This window comes from Trachinotus anak, unplaced genomic scaffold (assembly GCF_046630095.1).
Source record: "Trachinotus anak isolate AG129_WGS33_773 ecotype Australia unplaced genomic scaffold, CSIRO_AGI_Tana_v1 ptg000013l, whole genome shotgun sequence".
Taxonomy (NCBI): Eukaryota; Metazoa; Chordata; class Actinopteri; order Carangiformes; family Carangidae; genus Trachinotus; species Trachinotus anak.
Window position 1 is genome coordinate 27,806,382 of NW_027273864.1, and position 18,810 is coordinate 27,825,191.

At 42.5% G+C, this 18,810-nt stretch overlaps 1 protein-coding gene across 6 annotated transcripts in view; it reads right to left on the reverse strand.

Moving 5' to 3' along the window:
* Positions 1–18,810, reverse strand: part of ephb2b (eph receptor B2b) — a 117,710-nt gene that overhangs the window by 45,926 nt on the left and 52,974 nt on the right. For all 6 annotated transcript variants that reach the window (XM_071493120.1, XM_071493118.1, XM_071493119.1 and 3 more), the window contains exon 3: positions 15,649–16,333. In XM_071493120.1, coding sequence (XP_071349221.1) covers positions 15,649–16,333 — 685 coding nt within the window. The remainder of the gene's footprint in view (positions 1–15,648; positions 16,334–18,810) is intronic.

The window sequence follows — 18,810 nt, forward strand, 5'->3', positions numbered from 1 at the left end:
AGTTGAAAATGAACATTAGCAGATACACCATAAAAACCAATGTAAACATATCAGAGCCGCTTTGTGTGCAGCACAGTCATTTCTCACCACGGACACTCCTTGCAAACAAGTTCCAAGTATTGATTTTAATACAAACAACAGCGAGGTGAGTGATAAATTATTCTATACTGCTGCAGATTCTTCAAAAACTGTATAGATTCAAAAATAATTTGCTTTCTTCAGTTTATTCTTGTGTTGTATTTCACAGAATAACCAAGAGGAGGCTGGGTGGGTTATTTAACACAATACAAAGATGTTTCCTCATCTCCCGACACAATATCTAGCAAAGGAAAAACATCATGCAATCATGTCTTCTGGTTATGTAATATGTACTTACCTACTAAATTTTAGATCTGTTGGAAATTAACAATTCATTCGGGTATATTTGATGTTTTTCTGATTTCTAGTCTCGTTCTGGTTTCTCCAAAGTCCGCTCTCTGCTCGGAATGTTCCCTCACTCTCCCAGGTGTTGGCAATCTGCGCCTCACCAACTGGGATTGGAAAGAGGGAGGAAGCAACGGTTTCTTTTTCTGTGTACTTTGGATTTTGTTTTTCCTGCAGGGCCTACACAAAGATTAACTTGTGATCTTGGAAAGTTATTCTAGAGTTATAGTGTCACCGAAGAACTTCATGTAGAAAAACTGACTTGACAGTTTGGTTTGTTTTGTTATGTTCTTACTAATAAAGCGGTTTAGACCGTAGTATATCTAAAGCTCCTGTTTCATTAACTGGGTTATGGGGAAGCTGATCTTCATCCTTACAGCTGCGCTTTTAGAGCCACACCAACACGTGGTGGAGAGTCTCCAGTGAGGCCTGGCTGTCAATCATCCTCAGTCAGACAGGATTAGTCGTATGTCTAAAATTCAAGAGTCATATATGTCACACACATACGCATATAACCTGAATGCAACCCACCTACCCTGAAGGCACAGTTTTCCCCTCGGCACGTCTCAGCACATTCCGGTGCCGCATATCTGACATAGTCACACAGGCCGGCACATATCATCTTTGACGTTAATGCTAAGGTGCTGAAAAGGTCATTGTAAAAATATAATGGTTGAGTAGATCCCTCTACCTTCTTGGGGGCAGCTACTGTACTGACTCATAAGCTGACAGCCATGTGAGTCATCAAAACAGTCATCTGTTTATGCGCCGTGCAGACCAGCAGTTTACAACAGGGGAAGACGGATGCCAACTATTCAATACTCATGCACATTCACCTGTGCTGTAAAAATGCAGATCAGGGTCAAAATCTAGTTTTGAGGCCTTGATGGTCACTGAATGTTAGTGAGGGTGTAAGAGAATGAGTGAGAGCCTGCAGAAACGGAGACTGGCAGATTAGTCTTGGGTTCCTGGAGGCAGCAGGATTATCCCAGTGAGGCTAGTGGGGGTCATGTCAATTGCACTCAGACTAAAATCCCCTTCTATAGCAGACCTGGATGAAATGCCATGTGCAAAAATTCTTTACACATGTTTTATCCTAGCTGGAATACCAGATAGGTTTGGTTTTCAAAAACTCGCCAGAGAACACTGAAGTGAATTTGTGTAACATGTGTGTGTTAATGGTTCAGGTTTCCTAAACTCTAAACTTCTGTTCCAAAAACTCTAAAACAAATGGAGGAACATTATGTGCAAAAACTATTTCAGCAGGTCTGGCATGGGCAGTGAGAGGAGAGGTGGGGCCCAGACAGTGAGTCTTGCTTTGCCTCATGGAAGTTTGATGAGGAAATGGGAAAGACCGTCCATCCAAGGCCTTCGATTTGTGGACGTCTGTCAAAGCCCTTAACCAGAGACATAAAGCAATTGATTACAGAAAGAGAAAAGTCCTGCTTGCTGTTCTGGGTGGTGTTTTTATGGGCTCTTTCCTTGGATTGCATCAACAACCTTTGTAAGTGCATCAGACTTCCAGTGTCCGATCAAACTGGAGTGATAATCTGCTTGACCCCTCACACACATCTGTGTTGGTGAGGTTTCTGTATCCAGGAAGAACATAAACATCTTATAACCATTACTACTGATATAATATAGATGTTTTTTAGCATCTATCCTTCGGCTGCTATGTTTTTTTCTGGTTAGAGGTTCTATTAAGAATGTGTTCCACAGGGCACCACCAGGGGCCCCCCTGTAGAGGTCAAATACCTTCTTATCAGCACAGGAACAGGTTCTGACTCGACAAGCTCACTTAACCAGTGGTTAGTGCAGTGTATGAGGAGACCACGCTCTCAGCACGTGGCCCATTTCAACAGAACCAGGGAGATGACAGACAAGCCGGGCCCACAAAAGCCTGATTGTGGATATGCCTGGAGGGTCGGTGAATGGGTAAAGAGGGAGGAGGGACTTGTGTTTTCAGGGGTTTTGTGATGTGGCTGATAAGAATCTTCCATCTGAATGACAATGCCAAAGTAGAAAGTCTTCTGTATGATTCACTACAAAATCCTTAAATGAACACAAAAGAAGATAAATGAGTTCTAAAAGAAAGGTTGTTCTTTTGAAATTGAGACTATAGTGTATGTAATGCATTGTTTCCTGTTGCTTACTCTAGCCTTAACTGACAAGGCCAGACAGCTTGAAGCATGTCTGGGATGGGGCAGCTGTGTTATTTGGAAGGGCAAAAAGATAAATAGTGAGGTGTTTAGGCATGTCACCCAACTGTTTTGATAAAACAGTGACAGTATTTCTGGATCTCAGCTGCCTTGAATAGGATAACAGTGATCCTGTTGATGCCCATCCCTGTTGCAACACTATACACAGATAATGAAGCACGTCAGAGCCACGACTTCAATCATAGCCAGTCATAATGGGAAGCCTGCCCGCTGGCACGGTGCACACACAGATGGAATTTAAGCCATCATTTGCCAGGCTTTCATTGGCCCTTTTCCCCACATTGCCACACTTTAAACACTGTGAATGATCCATACTTAATCATGCTGCTCGCAGGCCCAGCAGATTCTCGTAATCTCACAACTTTGCACCGTGTCGTGATAAAACAGCTCCTGACAGCCTTGGGAGCAATGCTGTGATAAAGATTTCATAAAACAAATGCTTTAATATGCACTCGCACAGGGTTCCTGCACAGACACGTGTTTCCAAGAGGTCATCATAAATACATGACGGCACCTTGGCCTATGCAACGGAGCCAGGATATGTTGTGTCTACCTCTGCTCAGAACATGTGGCTGTGTCTTCCTCCTCCTGCAGCCTCCAGACAAAGAGCACACGTTTAAAAAAAAAAAAAAACGTAACTACAAGCAATCTGTTGAAATAGGTCATTATGGAGGAGGCATGCTGTGAATGCACCGTGTCCCCAAATCAATACGTGAATTGCTATATTTAGTAAGAAGGTCGCAAGGAGGAGTTATCAAGGCTCTGCAAGGAATGAGTGACACACTGCATCAGCGCAGCGCTTGAGTTGAGCCTGCTTATTTTAGATGCAGATGGCTCCAAAATGTCTTCTCTAGTGAGAGGTTTCTCTCTGCGGAGAGTCGAGGAATCCCTCATGGTGGCTGAAAATGTCACATGCTGCTCGGTGTCAATGTCACAATGTTAACCTTCAAGGCGCCGCACTGGGATAATGTAATGAAATATCGGTTTTGTGCAGTGTTATTCTAACCGATTCCATGGTATGGTTCAAATTATTGACACATTGGAGGATAAAAGGCTTATCCTTCCAAAAATCTATTAAAAATAGCTCTCAGAGACATGCATGTACTTCAGCACTGACAAATGAAATCCATAATGTGGAGTAACACATGCCACTGACGGCCCAAATTCAAGTCTTACTGGAAACGGAGAGGAGTCCACTGCCTTGCCAAGTGCATAACATCATGTAGTGTGATTAAGAGGGACGTAGTGTGGGTCTACACTGTATCATGATCTTTTCCTCTAAGATGCTTTCTCCTCTTTCCGTCTCATCAGCTCTCTGTCTCGTTTTAACTCTGTCCCCCTGTGCGCTGACAAGGTCTGTCTTTTTGTTTCAGCCAAAATCCTCAGCATCGTCGTGACTTTGCACCGTGGACAAAAAGCTAAGACAAGGGGGAGAGCAGAATCAAAACAACCTCATTAATAACTGTGACTAATGTATTCCAGACAGCCCTTTAAGCCTGTTACTTCACAGAGAAGAGATGCCTGTACTGCGAGGGGAGGCAGCGGTGGCCCTGGTGTGTGTCGAGACGGTGCCATACTGAGTCATTTGGCGGGATGGAATGAAAACACCCTGCACATGAAAATGCACTGATCTCGCCCCCACCTAAACTGCCCAAATAACTCTGTAGAGACCACACAGCCTTGAGATGGCCACAATAAACCAGAACACTGGTCCCAGCACGAAGTGAGCATTTCCCAGGCATCAATACACTCCGAGGGCAATCAGGGCTTTGTAGTAAACACTGGCGGGTGGTTAATGTCCGGTCCAGAGGAGTTGGGTACGTGATCTTTCTGTTTAGCCATTTCACTGTGTCACACTGTTTTAGTGCCCATCTTTCTCCGCTCAGTTTCTCTTTGACTAATAAACATTTAATGTATCGAGCCTCATGTTTCTTTCTTTTTTCATGTCAATACTAAAAACCCAATAGAGGTAATGGATCTTCAGCAAGCTATGTTATCAGTTTTGCCTTGTAGGGAACTGCTGAATACTGAATTTGAATAAAGAACTATGTTCAATGGCCAGAGCAATTTACCAATAATTAAGATATTGATTTATTCCTAAGGTAAAGTGTATCAGCTGAGTCCTCTCTTGAAAATAATTATTTTGTTTTTGCTTATGGCCAATTAAATGCTCATTTTGCTTAACACGGAGTAAATGTTATGGTGTCTAGAATTACCAGAAACTTGTGGCATATTGAATTACACGGAACTGAAAGGCTATACTTCAGCCTAATAAAAAGAAATTAAACAGTAATTACTGTCTAATTTTCAAACATGATGGGGACATTAAAAACATTCAGATATCGCAGCACAGTGCTTTAACTCATGCTGTGAGGTGCACAGGAAGCGATTGTTATTTTTCCACACAAGGCAAAACAGAGCAGCCTTCTCATTAGCTTGTTGTTTACAGTCTCACCTCCTCCGTCTCCACATAAATTCAGTATAAACAGAGAATCCCTACAGGCTTTACAGTATAAACTGTGGGAAAATAGCACTAATCACAATGCAAAGACCTGGAGGTGGAGAGGAAGAACGGGGAGGAGAGTGGAAATGTAGGGATAATATTCTCACCCAGAAACCACTAGTATATACTATAATGTACTAGAATACTCTTGACTAGATAGGGATTAGCCTGGCACATTGTGCTATGCCTTTCATCTTCTAAAACATGGCTCAAAAAAAAAAAAAAAAAAGGTATCCTTCAGATGAACCCAGTTCTTTACAAGACTTATGAGAACGAGAGAAAGCGTGTCGAACCGTACCTTTCAGCCGAAAAGCTTGGGAATTCCACCGGAGAGTGGAAGAGCTCATTATATTGAGTAATTTATTTGCTTAGCGGCTGCCCGAGGGGATGTAAAAAAAGTTTTAACATCCAGAAAATTTTGTAAGTAGTCCATTTACAAAGCCAAGCTGTCCCCCGCAGCAACGGAACGCCATCCCCCTCAACAAGGCTTCAGCAATTAAACCAGGCCACTGGAGCCAAGATTGTTTTCCTGCCCAGCATCAAGTGTGCTCATCCCGCACAATTACAGTCTAAATTGAGAACTGTGATAAACAGGCAAAAAGTAGGGAGTGAGAATATTAAATACCACAAACAAAATGAAGAATGCATCCTGGAAAAATGTGGACATCACCTGGAATGTGGAGCACTCCACAAAGCCTGGCATTCTTTTCTGCCTTTATTTTGTAACAGCAGTGATTTTGAAAGATAAGACTTTAACTATTTTTATCCATGATATCGGCTTGGTTTTGTTAGTCAATCTGTTGGATGGTCGGGTGGTTCAGCACTTTGATCCACAGTGAAATACCTCAACATCTACAGGATGGATCACCATCAAATTAGGTCCAGATATCAATGGTGCCAACAGGATGGATCCTAAAGACTTTGGTGATCCACTGACTTTGTTCTAGCCACCAGCTGGTCAAAGTTTTACTTACCCTGTGAAATATCTCAACACCTACTAGATATATTAGAACAAAAATTGATACAAATACTGATGGTTCCCAAATGATGAATCCCTCTGGCTTCTCCTTCACTGCCATCACGAGTTTGGTTTTGAGTGAAATGTTTCAATAACTATTGAAAAGATTTCTGTGAAAACTGGTTCACATCCATTCATGACATCCTGATGATGAATTGTTACATGTAAATCACTTTGGTGATCCCCCTGACTTCTAATCTAGCATCATTATCCACTACATCCAGTGCTAAACAAAGGTACTGGACAAATTGAAATTTGGTTCATTTATTTTCAGCTAGACTATTGTAATATTGTCCTCTGAGGGCTTAGTAAAAAAATCATCCAGACAGCTGCAGCTCATCCAGTATGCTGCTGACAGAGTGGAGCACATCACACATTTCAAAATCCTATTACTTGTCTATAAAGCACTAAATGATCTCGGGCCTAAACACATCTCAGATTTACTTGTACAATGCAAAGCATCCAGACCCAGGGACTGGTTTACTCAGTGTTCCCTGAATCAAATCCAAGCAAGCTGAAGTTGCTTTTGGTTTCCATGCTCCCCACCTGTGGAACAAGCTTCCTGAATATCTGAGGTCTGCTAAAAATGTAAGCTCATTTAAATCAGGGCTTAAAACATTATTGTTTGCTGTGGCTTACCAATAAATTACATTCCTATTTATTTTCTTGCTTTTATTGTCTGTTAAATCTAATTTTAATGTCTTCTTAATGTTTTCTTAATGTCTCATTTTAAATCTATTTAATTTTTCGAATTGCCTTGTGTTTATTGTCTTTTAAATGCAATTTTAATGTCATCCTAATGTCTTACTTTTTATGTATTTTCATTCCTCTGTGAAGCACTTTCAATTGTCTTGTGTCTGATTGGTGCTATATAAATAAACTTGCCTTGCTTTGTCAAATAGAGGATCATTCCTTGGCCTTTTATTGACCTGACAAAGATCTGAGATCTAAATTTAGTCGTGTGACAATAAACAACTGTTTTTTAAACATATCCTTATGAAGTAAATGTTGATTGCAAAATGTAATTTCTAAAGAGCTATAGAGCTACAGAATAATGACAGCATTGGCGTTTAGACTGGTTCCCTATTAGCCTCGCTTTCACTGTGCAATTTTCTGCCTGCGGGCACGAAATAGGCTCAATATACACACAACGATCCATAACTGAAACAGAACGAGGATAGTGCTTTTGTTTTCCCCACTAGCTAACAGTAGCTTTCCTCAGGTAGCAAAAATGGCAATTGGTGGAACAGCTGGAGTAACTGTAGAAAAAAGAGACAGGGCCCCGTTGCCAGTTAGAACCAGGTTCAAATTGGGATTCTTATGATTGTTTCTTGCTTTGGACAGTAGCCAGGCTAACAGTGGTAGCCATGTTGCTAACACTAGTGCTAGCTGCCAGAAACAAACGATTCATTGTCAGTTGGATAATCTAAACAAATAACACGTATCCTGGCGGTGACCTTTCTAAAATGAGCAGTGGTGACTGTCTTCTTTTTTGCCACAGCAGCACCGTCATTAATAACACAAAAATGCTAGAGATGGAAGTTGCCTATTGCCACTTGAAATAATTTTGTGGTTTGAAGTCAGTGTGGACGTTATCAATATCTCTTGGGTGTTGACGCTTGATATAGTGAATGACGGACTACTGATCAAAATGATATTCACCTGGATTCACTCAGCAGTCAGGTACTAACCCAGCAAAGAAAATACAGCAGGATCCTGCAGTGGTGGCACTTCACAGGGGAGAGCTTAATTTAACATTGCGTTCAATTTCAAACTCAAACACCACTTGGAAACCTCCTGGGGATGACGACGGCAGAAACCTCTGCCACACCACTCCAACATTTGAGTTGACATTTAATTTTTCAACATTTGGGAATTAAATTTCAAAGTAAAATGAATCTCAGAATAAACTTTTTGATTCGGTTGTTGGTTTTGCTCGAATGCTACAGAGTCCCCCGGTGGCTAGATAAGCCTTGTGTGGATATAATCACCTCATAGGACTCACTGAGTTTAACAGAGATGTTGCCCTTGAATGCAAGGATACTTTCTGTTGCTGTTGGTTTTTCTTACTTCATCTCAGGCACTGGAAATGTCTGTTAATTGAAGTCAGCCTTTTTGTTTTCCTCTGAGAAAAGCAGGGTGTACTTTCCTAATCTAAATCACTTTGATTGCCAAGTAATTAAATGCAGAGGAATTTATCTTAATGACGCTGCAAGAAAGATTTATCGACAACTCGAGAGATTTACAGTGACTCAGGGTACAAAGCAAAGTGGACCTTGCAGTCTCACTAGAGAGACTATCTTAACTGTGTTTCCACTACTGTATGTCATTGTTTGTGTATAAAGGGAAGGAGAAAGAGGGGGTTTCTCACAGAATATAGTCAAAACATGTACAAAAATGTTTTAATTTCAAGAGCTGAGGGAAGAAGCTTTATTTGTAGATTGACAATCACGCTGAAATCATATGGTGTTTTTTGAAAGCTGCTGTATCAGGAAATCTTCTCAGTGTGGACAACCATGTAATCCCTCCCGCTGAAGTCAAAACATCAGAATTACAAACTACTGGAGTAAGGAAGTTTATAGCATTAATATTTTCTCTCTGTGAAGCCTTCCTCTTAGGCTGCTCAAAAGACATGATTATTGGTGCAGGATGTTGAAGTGGGGTGAGGCAAACAACACTGATAAGAGCAGCAGAAGATAAAGAAACTCCAGCTCTTCATGTGTCCTTGTTAATATTTCTCTCCTTCCCTTATCCTTTCCACTCCGATGTATCTCTACGCTCCCATCTCTCGGCCTCACCCGTGCGGCCGCTGAATCTTTAATCACCTGAAGTTTAACAGTGGAGATGTCTTTGTTGGTGGGTGATGTTACTTATTTTAGAATCCATTATAGTTCTGGAGCGTCTTCTCCTCATGGGATGAAATGCCTCTTCTCTGTTTGACTGTACTGGTAATAAGTGAAAGTCAAAGTGAGGGCCATTACCTCTGCGGTCATAAAGTTATATAAGTTGCTGTCGTCAAGGTTCTTCTGCAAGGAACCAACTGTCACATAACTCAAATGAACTGGAGAGCCAAACAATGAATAACTGGTGAATTATATAAGTAACAGATGTTTTTGTAATTCCGCTCAACGTTAAGGGGCACGTCTTTAGGTTGAGTACACGCCACGACAGTAAGCACCTTTGTGTGTGGAGTAACACTATCTGATGCTGCAACAGTGTGATGTTCTCTGAGATTGAATGACCATCCTGTGCGAAGCAGAATATAGACTCAGCCGTTTCAGTGCGTTACTGAGCAACCAAAGGGGTTAACTGTGTGTGAACAACTGTGCTCATCTCTCAGAAACTACGAAATACACGTGGCACATAGATGTCAGGAAAGGATAAGCCTTCTCTCCACTCTCACTTTTTTTTTTTTTTTAGAATAGCTCTGATGTAGGTCAGCGGCGTACAACACAAGACGCCACAATTTTCTCTCAATGTTGACCGAGTTCTAATACATCACTGGAAAACAAGGTCACTGATACTCAAGAGGGATTCCTGTCTTTAACAGTGAGCCCGATTGTTTCTCCTGTTATATCCAGACAGATGCTTGATCCATCAGTCTCCCTTAGCCGAGAGAGCAACTTGAATCCTCTAACAGGACACGAGCCGAGGACATCTGAGAGAGAGAGCGAGAGAGAGAGAGAGAGAGAGAGAGAGAGAGAGAGAGAGAGAGAGAGAGAGCACATGGGGATGTTTTGACAAAGCCCTGGCCTTGTCCCTGATGAGAAACCAGAGGCACATATGGAAGGATCTCTATATAGTGCACAGCTCTCGTTTCCCCGGTGTCAGGACAGTCTGTCCAAGGCAAATCTATCATAAACAAAACCATAAGGTCTCAGGGTTGTCACCCAGCTCCACTCTCGTGGAGAAAAACCAGAAAACTGTCTGACATCGTCAGGCTCTCTGGTATCTCTGGGCTCAGGGAGAGACAGCGATAGGTGTTACAAACAAGAACCAGACCTGCAGGAAGCCTCTGCAGTCAGTGAGACACCAATAATGCCGAAAAAATGAAGAGGTACCGGGATTATAAAGGGTCATTCTGTCTGAATTTGAGATTCAAAAGATGGGGTGGGATAATGAGGAGTATGACAGAGGGGCATATGGAGCAGAGCCTGACATGTGCAAAAACATGTGGAAAAGGTTTACCGGCTTAGCGGGCCATGATCTTTGAGTTCAGGGAGATTCGCAGGGATCGCAGGTCACGTTATCACATCCGCATATGATGAATGTGCTGTGAAAATAAGGATGATGAAGTGTGTGTGTGGGGGGGGTCCTGTGTGTTCACATGGCTGCCTACTGTAATTTGATTTGTCCACACACTATATCTTTGAAGGGCTGTATGTGTTTAGTTTTGAGTTTTTCTCTCATTAGACTCCCTCCTTCCTCTCATTAGAGGCTTTTCCCTGTTTTTCTCCCCCTCTCTCTCTCCTGCCGTATGGATGTGTGCAGGGTGCAGAACAGACAGAAAAGAAGAAGACTGGCACACAGAAGTAAAAGCACCTGGTTATACTAAAATCACACCACAGTGGGGAGGAGGGAATAAAGGCTCCTGAATGCTCCCTGGTGTCTGTGCGGACAGAATGACCCGTCTGTGAGCTGGCACCGTTTGCCTCCCGCTGACCCAACAGCCCACGCTGTGTGCGGACCAAAGAGGCTACCTCTATCAAACATACATCACAGGCCCTTTATTGGGTCTAAATGAAACGATCAGTGATGGAAATTAAGTCGTGTTGTCTGTGATGCCATTTAACAGGCAAATGCTGCAGTAATGAACATCTGTTCGGCCGCTAATTTGTATTGCATGTGCTTAACTAAAGAGCTCATAACAGCAGCCGAAGCAGCCATCAATCTGAGAATAAGCATGGTTTTTACTTTAACACAACATTGTGTCAGTGCCCATTGTGTAGGCAGACTGTTGACATTCTGCTCTCTCTCTCTCTCTCTCTCTCTCTCTCTCTCTCTCTCTCCGTTACTGCAGCCCAATGTAAACCTTCCTTCATCTTTGTTTGCTCAATGCACAATGCAGCAAAAGCCTTGAGGGGGTGTGTTTGTTTTGTTTTGCTTTGTGTCTTGTTCCGGCGCAGAGGACAGTCATCCAGTCATCAGCGTGGCTGTTCCCCCACGTGCGCTGTTAGTCAATTAGAGCTGCCATTAAAGACAGGGGCACCCAGGGAAATAAAGGCGGCAGCGTGGATTTGTCTGTGCTACGCTGATTTCCACCCTTAAACCCTCTCCAGACGAAGAGGCTGCAATAATTGGGATCCTGACAGTGGGTTAGGGGGACTCATTTCCTGCTCCTGCTCCCCCCCCCCCCCCCCCCCCCGGTTTTTTCATGCAATCACGTCTATCCAATCATGTCTGCCCGGCACCTACCTCTGCACTCGATCCCCCTAATTCTCTTTATCTACAACCACATTTAGCTGAAGAATTACTGAAGCCTTTCCTCCTTAATCTAATTGCTCTGGTGCAACTGGAGGAACTACGCTTCCAAGCAGCTACTACCTCGCCGCTGACGCAGACCTCACGAAGACACCGACATTAAAAAAGCTCCTTGTGTTGCTTCCAGTTCTGCACACAGTGACCTGAAAATGCCATATGTACAGTCTATCTGGATCTTGGGATAGTGTGACTGCCTGTGAGTGTGTGGGTATGTTTGTATGTTCGCTTGTGTAAAATGAATGCAGCAGGTCTGATACTTGAATATCAAAGGAATAATAGTGTTTGCAAAAAGCAGAGTTCATGTTTATGTGATATATTTAAATGTCCTTCATTTCTTTTCACTCTAGGAAATTCTCTTTCTCAGGGAACATACTTGGTTTAACTATCAAAACAATTTTTCACACCATTTTTTCCACTACACAAGTGGAAGAGTTTGCAGAATATGTGACTTTTGCACTTTTTTTTTTATTCACTATCACGCTGTATAATGTTATGCGTTGACTCTTCTCCCTGCAAAGCCGGGGCCACGGGGCGACACAAACTACACTGCTGCTTGTTTTTATGACACTTTTCTTCTTTCTTGTCTCTCCTCATTATCAAAACCACAACACAAGTCATGAATCAAGCTGTTGTTATGGCTGTGACAGATCTGTCTCCATCTGAATCTTCACTGCACCGTGATATGAGCCACGCTCCCACAGTCCAGACCCTTGAACTCACAATAGCGTGGGGTTAGATGATCAGATTACAGTGAAGAAAAACACACACATGGGCATTGTTGAGGGAGTTTGCAGTTCCACCCATGAACATGGCATTCCTTGTGCCCCACTGAAGAGAATGCTTTTTATTCTGAAGTGAAGAGCAAGGGCAAACAGGACCCGATGTGTCTCATGTGCACCATCTCCTCAAGGCTCTGAGGGGAAATCAGATCTCTCTTTTTCAGGGCAGTTCTGTGGTGTGGTTCCTTCACTCCCAGCACTTCTTAGAGGAGAAACTTAATCTTGCTTGTAAGACAATCGCAGAGAAAAAAGGCCGCAGCAATTTGATGTAAGCGCCCCCTTCCACTCTCAATATTTTGACAGATTTCATGACAGCGTAATTATTTGCTAGGGATCCCAGCCAAGGATTTAATTGTTACATGTGTAATTACACGTTTAGTTGCGGAGATAGTGAAACAAAGAATTTGGTTGTGTCATTAATACTACAGTACAAATAGTCTCTTTCATCTTGGCTGCTTTACGCTGTCTCCGTGGCTCCATAATCCAGCTATGAAAGCAGATATCTTACAAACCCTCTGAGGGCACCTCTCACAAATCAATTCATTACCCCATAATATCGGCAGGCAACGGCGCATCTTTCTTAGATCAATTCATTATCCAGCTTCTGGCAGTTGAAATGCGGCGGCTGACCACAGTTTCAAGAACCGATATCAGCTTTCACTGTTCAAGAAGATGACTGGAAAGCAACTGGTGGCAGCTTTCCATCAAAAAAGGGCTTCTGAACAACAGAGGGACCACAGAATAATATCCTTTTTAACTGTAATGGTTTTATTCTCTTTCTTGGTAAAATACCCCCGTCCCCGTTATTTATGCTGAGGCTCTTACGCCGGAGACACACAGGCTGCATGTCGGCTGCATCACTGCTGCTGCAGCTCTATCTGTCTACATAGAGTTTGCATGATACTTGAATGTTGGATTTCTCTTCATTTCTTACAAATTTCTGATTTATTTATAACATATACAGTCTCCACATGCAGCTGCTAAAATGGTTAAAAATACATATATTTATATTTTTCATGTCTATGACATGTTCAGATTCAGCCTCGACACAGAGACCAGAGTGAAAGGTTTCAGTTTTGTGAAATATTGCTGATGTGATGTCAAAATGAGATCAAATGTCAAAAGGTCTTTTCTCTTTCTATTTTTGCAGTGAGACGTGCATCACATGTGAAAAACAGGCACATCAAGTTTGTCTCTGGCCTTAACTATTGTATGGAGCCATAAAACACTCAGATAATGCATCTTTCCCATAAAGCTTTAATATGATAATATCATATGATCAGGGAGTAGAAATCTGTGCACATGGACATATATGTGCTTCTGTCACTGTCAGGATCCCTACAGTCTGTCTAGGAGCTCTGCAGTGCTACGATCTCTACCTTCCACCACTGCAGTCTGACAGCTGATGAAGGAGCGAGCATGTGGTCCGTGGAGCGTCGCTTGTGGTGGACCTTGGGTAACAAAGCCAGTGCACTGACTGCAGGTAAGCAGGAAGAAACAGGAGCGTAGTACAGTTTCACACCCGGTGCTGCGAGGATGTGAAATGGATAAACTCGCTTTGAGCCCGCTGAGCGGACAGTATTTAATTGTATAATCCCGTTAAGCACAAAAAAAACACCATGACTGCGGACACCCCTGAAGTGCTTCAATCCACCACATGCACTGAATTAAATGTAGGTCGAAAAACATGCAGATTTGTGTAATTACACGTGGATGTGGAGTCAGGAGTGGCTCGCTACAGCAGGGTAGCTAATGTCACGTGTCTCTTATTGGTCTGTTCCTTACGGAGGAGCTGGTTGCTGTCCTCATTAGTAGTCACCAAACAGGGCTGGCAGTGTTTGTGAGGCAGCACCCATCGCGTTTCCCCCTTCCAGAACACAGACACTGGGGGAGTGGGGGGGGTGCTGTAATTACAGGCACACATAAGAGAGGCAGCAACACAGCGATCTGAAACGCAGGTGGGTGGTTTGTTGTGCTGGGCCCCGGAGCAGCACGGCTCCTCTCTGCAGGCTTACACTGTGATGCTGTTTCAAGTGATCAAGATCTCTGAGCACGTTGACCAAATACCACCTGCCAGAGTGCGGATAGGCCACGGCACAGGTAAATGTTGGGTGCATTGATGTTTTGAAAAGCCAGATCAATTTTCCTGAGAGGGATTCCAATTGATAGGAAAATGCAGGCAATTTTGAAAAATATCCTATCCTATCTTTGTCCTCATAGGTGGAAGGAAGCAATCTACCAAAAAAAGATTAGCTGTCAGGTTTTTTTTTGACAGGCTATCTTTGAACCATGTGCCTTGGTTTTGATCCTGATCATGTTTTTGACCTTGCCTGTGTGGTATTTTTCCTTTTTTTTTATTTTGCCACAGCCCAACCCTTGCATTGTTTGCCTGCTTTGATTTTTGTTTTTCCTCTAACTAAAAACTCTTTACTTTTACATCTGACTCCTGTGTCACGCTCTTGGGCACCTTTTCTGAGAACCTTGACGTTACCACAGTCATTTTTTACAGATTCAAAATTGCAGTTCTTATTCTCTCTGCAGTGTGTACAGAGACGTGCTTTGCTGTGGGGAGCGTCTTGAAAGGAAAAAAAAAAACAATCAAATGATCAAGAAAGACCCTGCACACACTATCATGGTGAATTCACACACCGTAAGTGCATTTAATGCAATTCTATACATCCAGATCTAGAGATCACTGTTTAATGTTTTCATAATAGACTGGAGGGTCAGTTGTAGATGTGCTACACCGTCCCGAGGAGGAAAAGTAATTATTTGTTCTCTTAGAGGCCGACCGCCTGTGATGAGCTTCTCCGATCTTTTTATGGCAGCTCAGAAGAACCAAACTAAACATGCTTTATAGTTCCAACTTCAAAAAGCAGCAGTGGATTTTCAGATTAAACTCGAGCCAGAATTAACATGTGAATTGCCATATTTCACTTTATTTTTACTTGGAAAATAGAAACCAGGAGGTGATGTAAATATAGCGATGGCTTCAGTTGAATAATCAATGGACAGAATTTATACCTTCCATCATGTTTTTCATTACAAGACCATTATTCACCATCAGCTGAATGGGAATGACCAGATCCCAGAGCAGCTCACAGTGCAGGTGTATAAACCTGGCATGGATTGTATCCTTTAGTGGCTGGATTACTGTGATGATGACAGACCAGACTGATTCACTGCACTTAGCAGATATGATGAAAATATAAGAGCAAAACATACCTCGGCAAACGGTCCCGTTCTCCACAGCCTCGTTCCCGGCCTTGCACATGCAGCGCCCGATGGGAACCATCCACTCTCCATCTCCATTGCAGTACAGTTTAATGGGCACATCCACCTCCTCTGCATTTGGGATACAAACACCTCTTGCAGCAACAAGAGAGGTGCTCTCCGCCCCCGAGAGCGTCTCCTGGAACAGTGCCCCGTTAGTGATGATACGAGGACACTTCCGGTAGAAGACGCGCACGGCGATGAGCGACATGCAGCCGCCGTAGTCCTGGAAGGCCAGGTAGAAGCCGTTTCGCGACACGGGGCCGAAGCTCCGAACCTCAGTGTTGATCTTCATCACTCTGCCTCCTAGGTCCACCTGGGAGAAGCTCTCATCCGCTGCAATGGTGTCCACCTTGATCCAGGGGTTCTCCATCCAAGCTGGCGAGGTCCTGGTGGCCGTGTCAGCGTCAGATTCGTAATAATACAGGTTAAACGTCTCTTTACAGGAGCCCGGTACGTTGGGGATGCTACTGCAGTCTCTCACCGAGAACTTCATCTCCACGTGGATGCGCTGCGCTCCGCGTCGCCGGATGTACTTTGTCCGAACCCAGTTGTTCTGATTGTTGTCAAAAACATTGCAGACCTGGTACGTCCGGATGGTGTTCATGTTTTCATCATAACCACTCACCTCCTCCCACTGTGGGTCAAAACAGACAGAAACAGTGAGTTAACATTTCTCGGTCTCTCTACTGTGGAAAAGAGTTTGAATTACATAAAGAATTTTGTGAAAGAAAAAAAAACATTTGGTAATTGAGGCGTGCAGTCAAACTGATTCATTCAATTAAGTACAATTCATCTGTAAAGCAGTAAACGCTCCACATGTTCCTGATTAATATGAACTGTCATAAATTCCACAACAAGAATGCTTTCATGTGTATTTTTATGATACTTTGATTATTGGCTAAGCTTAAGGCAATGTTTTGATTAAATTGATTACATGGTGCAAGGAAACATAATATCTCTAATGACTGTTAAATAGATGCATTAGACTCTAATGGAGCAAATGAGAGAAAGCCTCTCCTCCCGTTTGTTGAGGTAATGCTGGTATATTAAGAAGGCTACTCACAAATGACTTTTTTCGAAACTTTACCCCAATAAGTTGTTTTACATCACAGTGATGGTCCTGTAGCTACTTATTTTAGCGGGAAACAAAACATTGGGGTGCAGTATTTGTGGTTTATGACTTTGAGATATCCAAGGGGTGCATTTTTTTTAATCTATGAGACGAGCTGCTGAGTTTCCAGGACATTTTTAGGACAGAGTATGAGCTGGATGTCATCAGTTACCTGCCGCTTTTTGCATGGCTTACTCTGACAAGTAAATCCAACGAAGGGAGGTGAGCATCACCAAGCTGTCACTTAAGACCTTGTGTGGCTTATAACATCAATCAGTTTGCCTTTTTTGTTTTTCAATCTTGTCAAAATGTGAAGCTGCAATTAAAGGTTAAATGTAGTTCACTTCAGTATCTATTTAAATAAAACTCACTTAAGAAAAATTCTTCTCATTTTGGGCTGTTAGAAAATATCAACCCTGCTTTGCAGAGGCAGACAGCTTTGATGTTTACTGTCTCTTTTCCTGCCCTCTCATTGACAAAACCGTTCACATACTGTAATGCTTTAAAAGAAACTCGAGACCTGACATTAAGTCACTTGAACAAAGCAGCGAGGCTCTGGTTTATGTGATAGCGTGTCCTACTTTTTTATTGTATCTTAATAGGACACATTCATAGCACATACTCTAATGGGTTATTGAGATTGTAGTGAAAGCTCTTTTCACTACAGCGATGAGGAAACATGACATGAATTTTCCACAGTGAAAGTCACACTGAACTGACATAATCATATTACACAGGTAATCATATAAAGAATAATCAGGGGGCAAATTTCACTCCAGGTTTTCTGGGTATGCTGCTCTACTTCAAAGTTCACGTACTGCACACCAATTCGAGTTCCGCCTGTGCAGACTCCAGATGCAACCTCTACGGTTTCCTGCCCCTTGGCCATGGATCAAACCCGCTTTAAACACCATGCGCTCCAACCGCTGAGCAGGTCGTGACCTTGACCTCGGCATCTCAGCCAAAGAAAAATCCTGTTCTCCACCCCCCAAGAGCCACTTTGCATCAGCTGCACTGTCTATGCCTCTACGCCGCCCCCCCCTTCACTCTTCACTTCACAGCTGATATAATTTCTGAAATTAGTGCCCACTTACTGAGGATTCTGACAGATTTTGACGGGTTGAGAGAAAAAAGTCACCCCTCTTGTTGCAAAATAGCATTCTATCAAACACCCTCTGACTAATTAGAGCAGCTTTAGTTTTTAATTCCCATGTCCTAATTAATCACTGCTAGTGTGATGCTTGGCTTGACCCAAACCCAAACCATCACAAGAGCCAATCTAAATGGAAAAGACTCATGTGCAGCCAAAACTAATATGAATAATAATGATGAGAGAAAAGAGGATGAAATTTACCCAAAAAGCCAAAAACAGGATTTTGTTTATCTGAATCTTGGATGTCATTTCTTTTCCACACATCCCTAATGAGGGAAATTGTTTCCATAAATAAAATGTTGATGTTCAATTGTAAATAAGTCTGTGCACACAAAAGAAATCAATGTCGTAAAAGCAGATTTTTCTTTTTTTCTTTGTGTCAGTTTATGTCAATAAAACATTATATTTCTTGTTTAAACATCTTGACACGAGTATTTTGACCTTATAACCCCACCTCAGAGCACACACAAATAAAGTAAATGAGCATAAGAACTACTTTCGTCTAGAATAAATAAAAACTATGTAGAATATAGAAAATATAACAAAAGAGAGAAGAACACAGGTCTTTTAAAATGAACAACTAATTGGTTTCTTTTTAAGAAAATTCTACATTGTTTTGCTTAAGTTGCTACAATAGAAACTGTTAAAACTAAACCCAGGTCCCTCTTCTCTGTGTGTGTGCTCCATGGTCATGTGATGACATCACTCTGAACAGACAGGTAAACTCGTCTGGGTGTGTAAAAGGAGACAGTCGCCCCTTTTAGTGGGTTTGCTTGCATTTAACCCCCCCCTCCCCCCCCTTAATGTTGGTGTAAAAAGGTTTTAGAGGCTGAAAAATCTCCGGAGC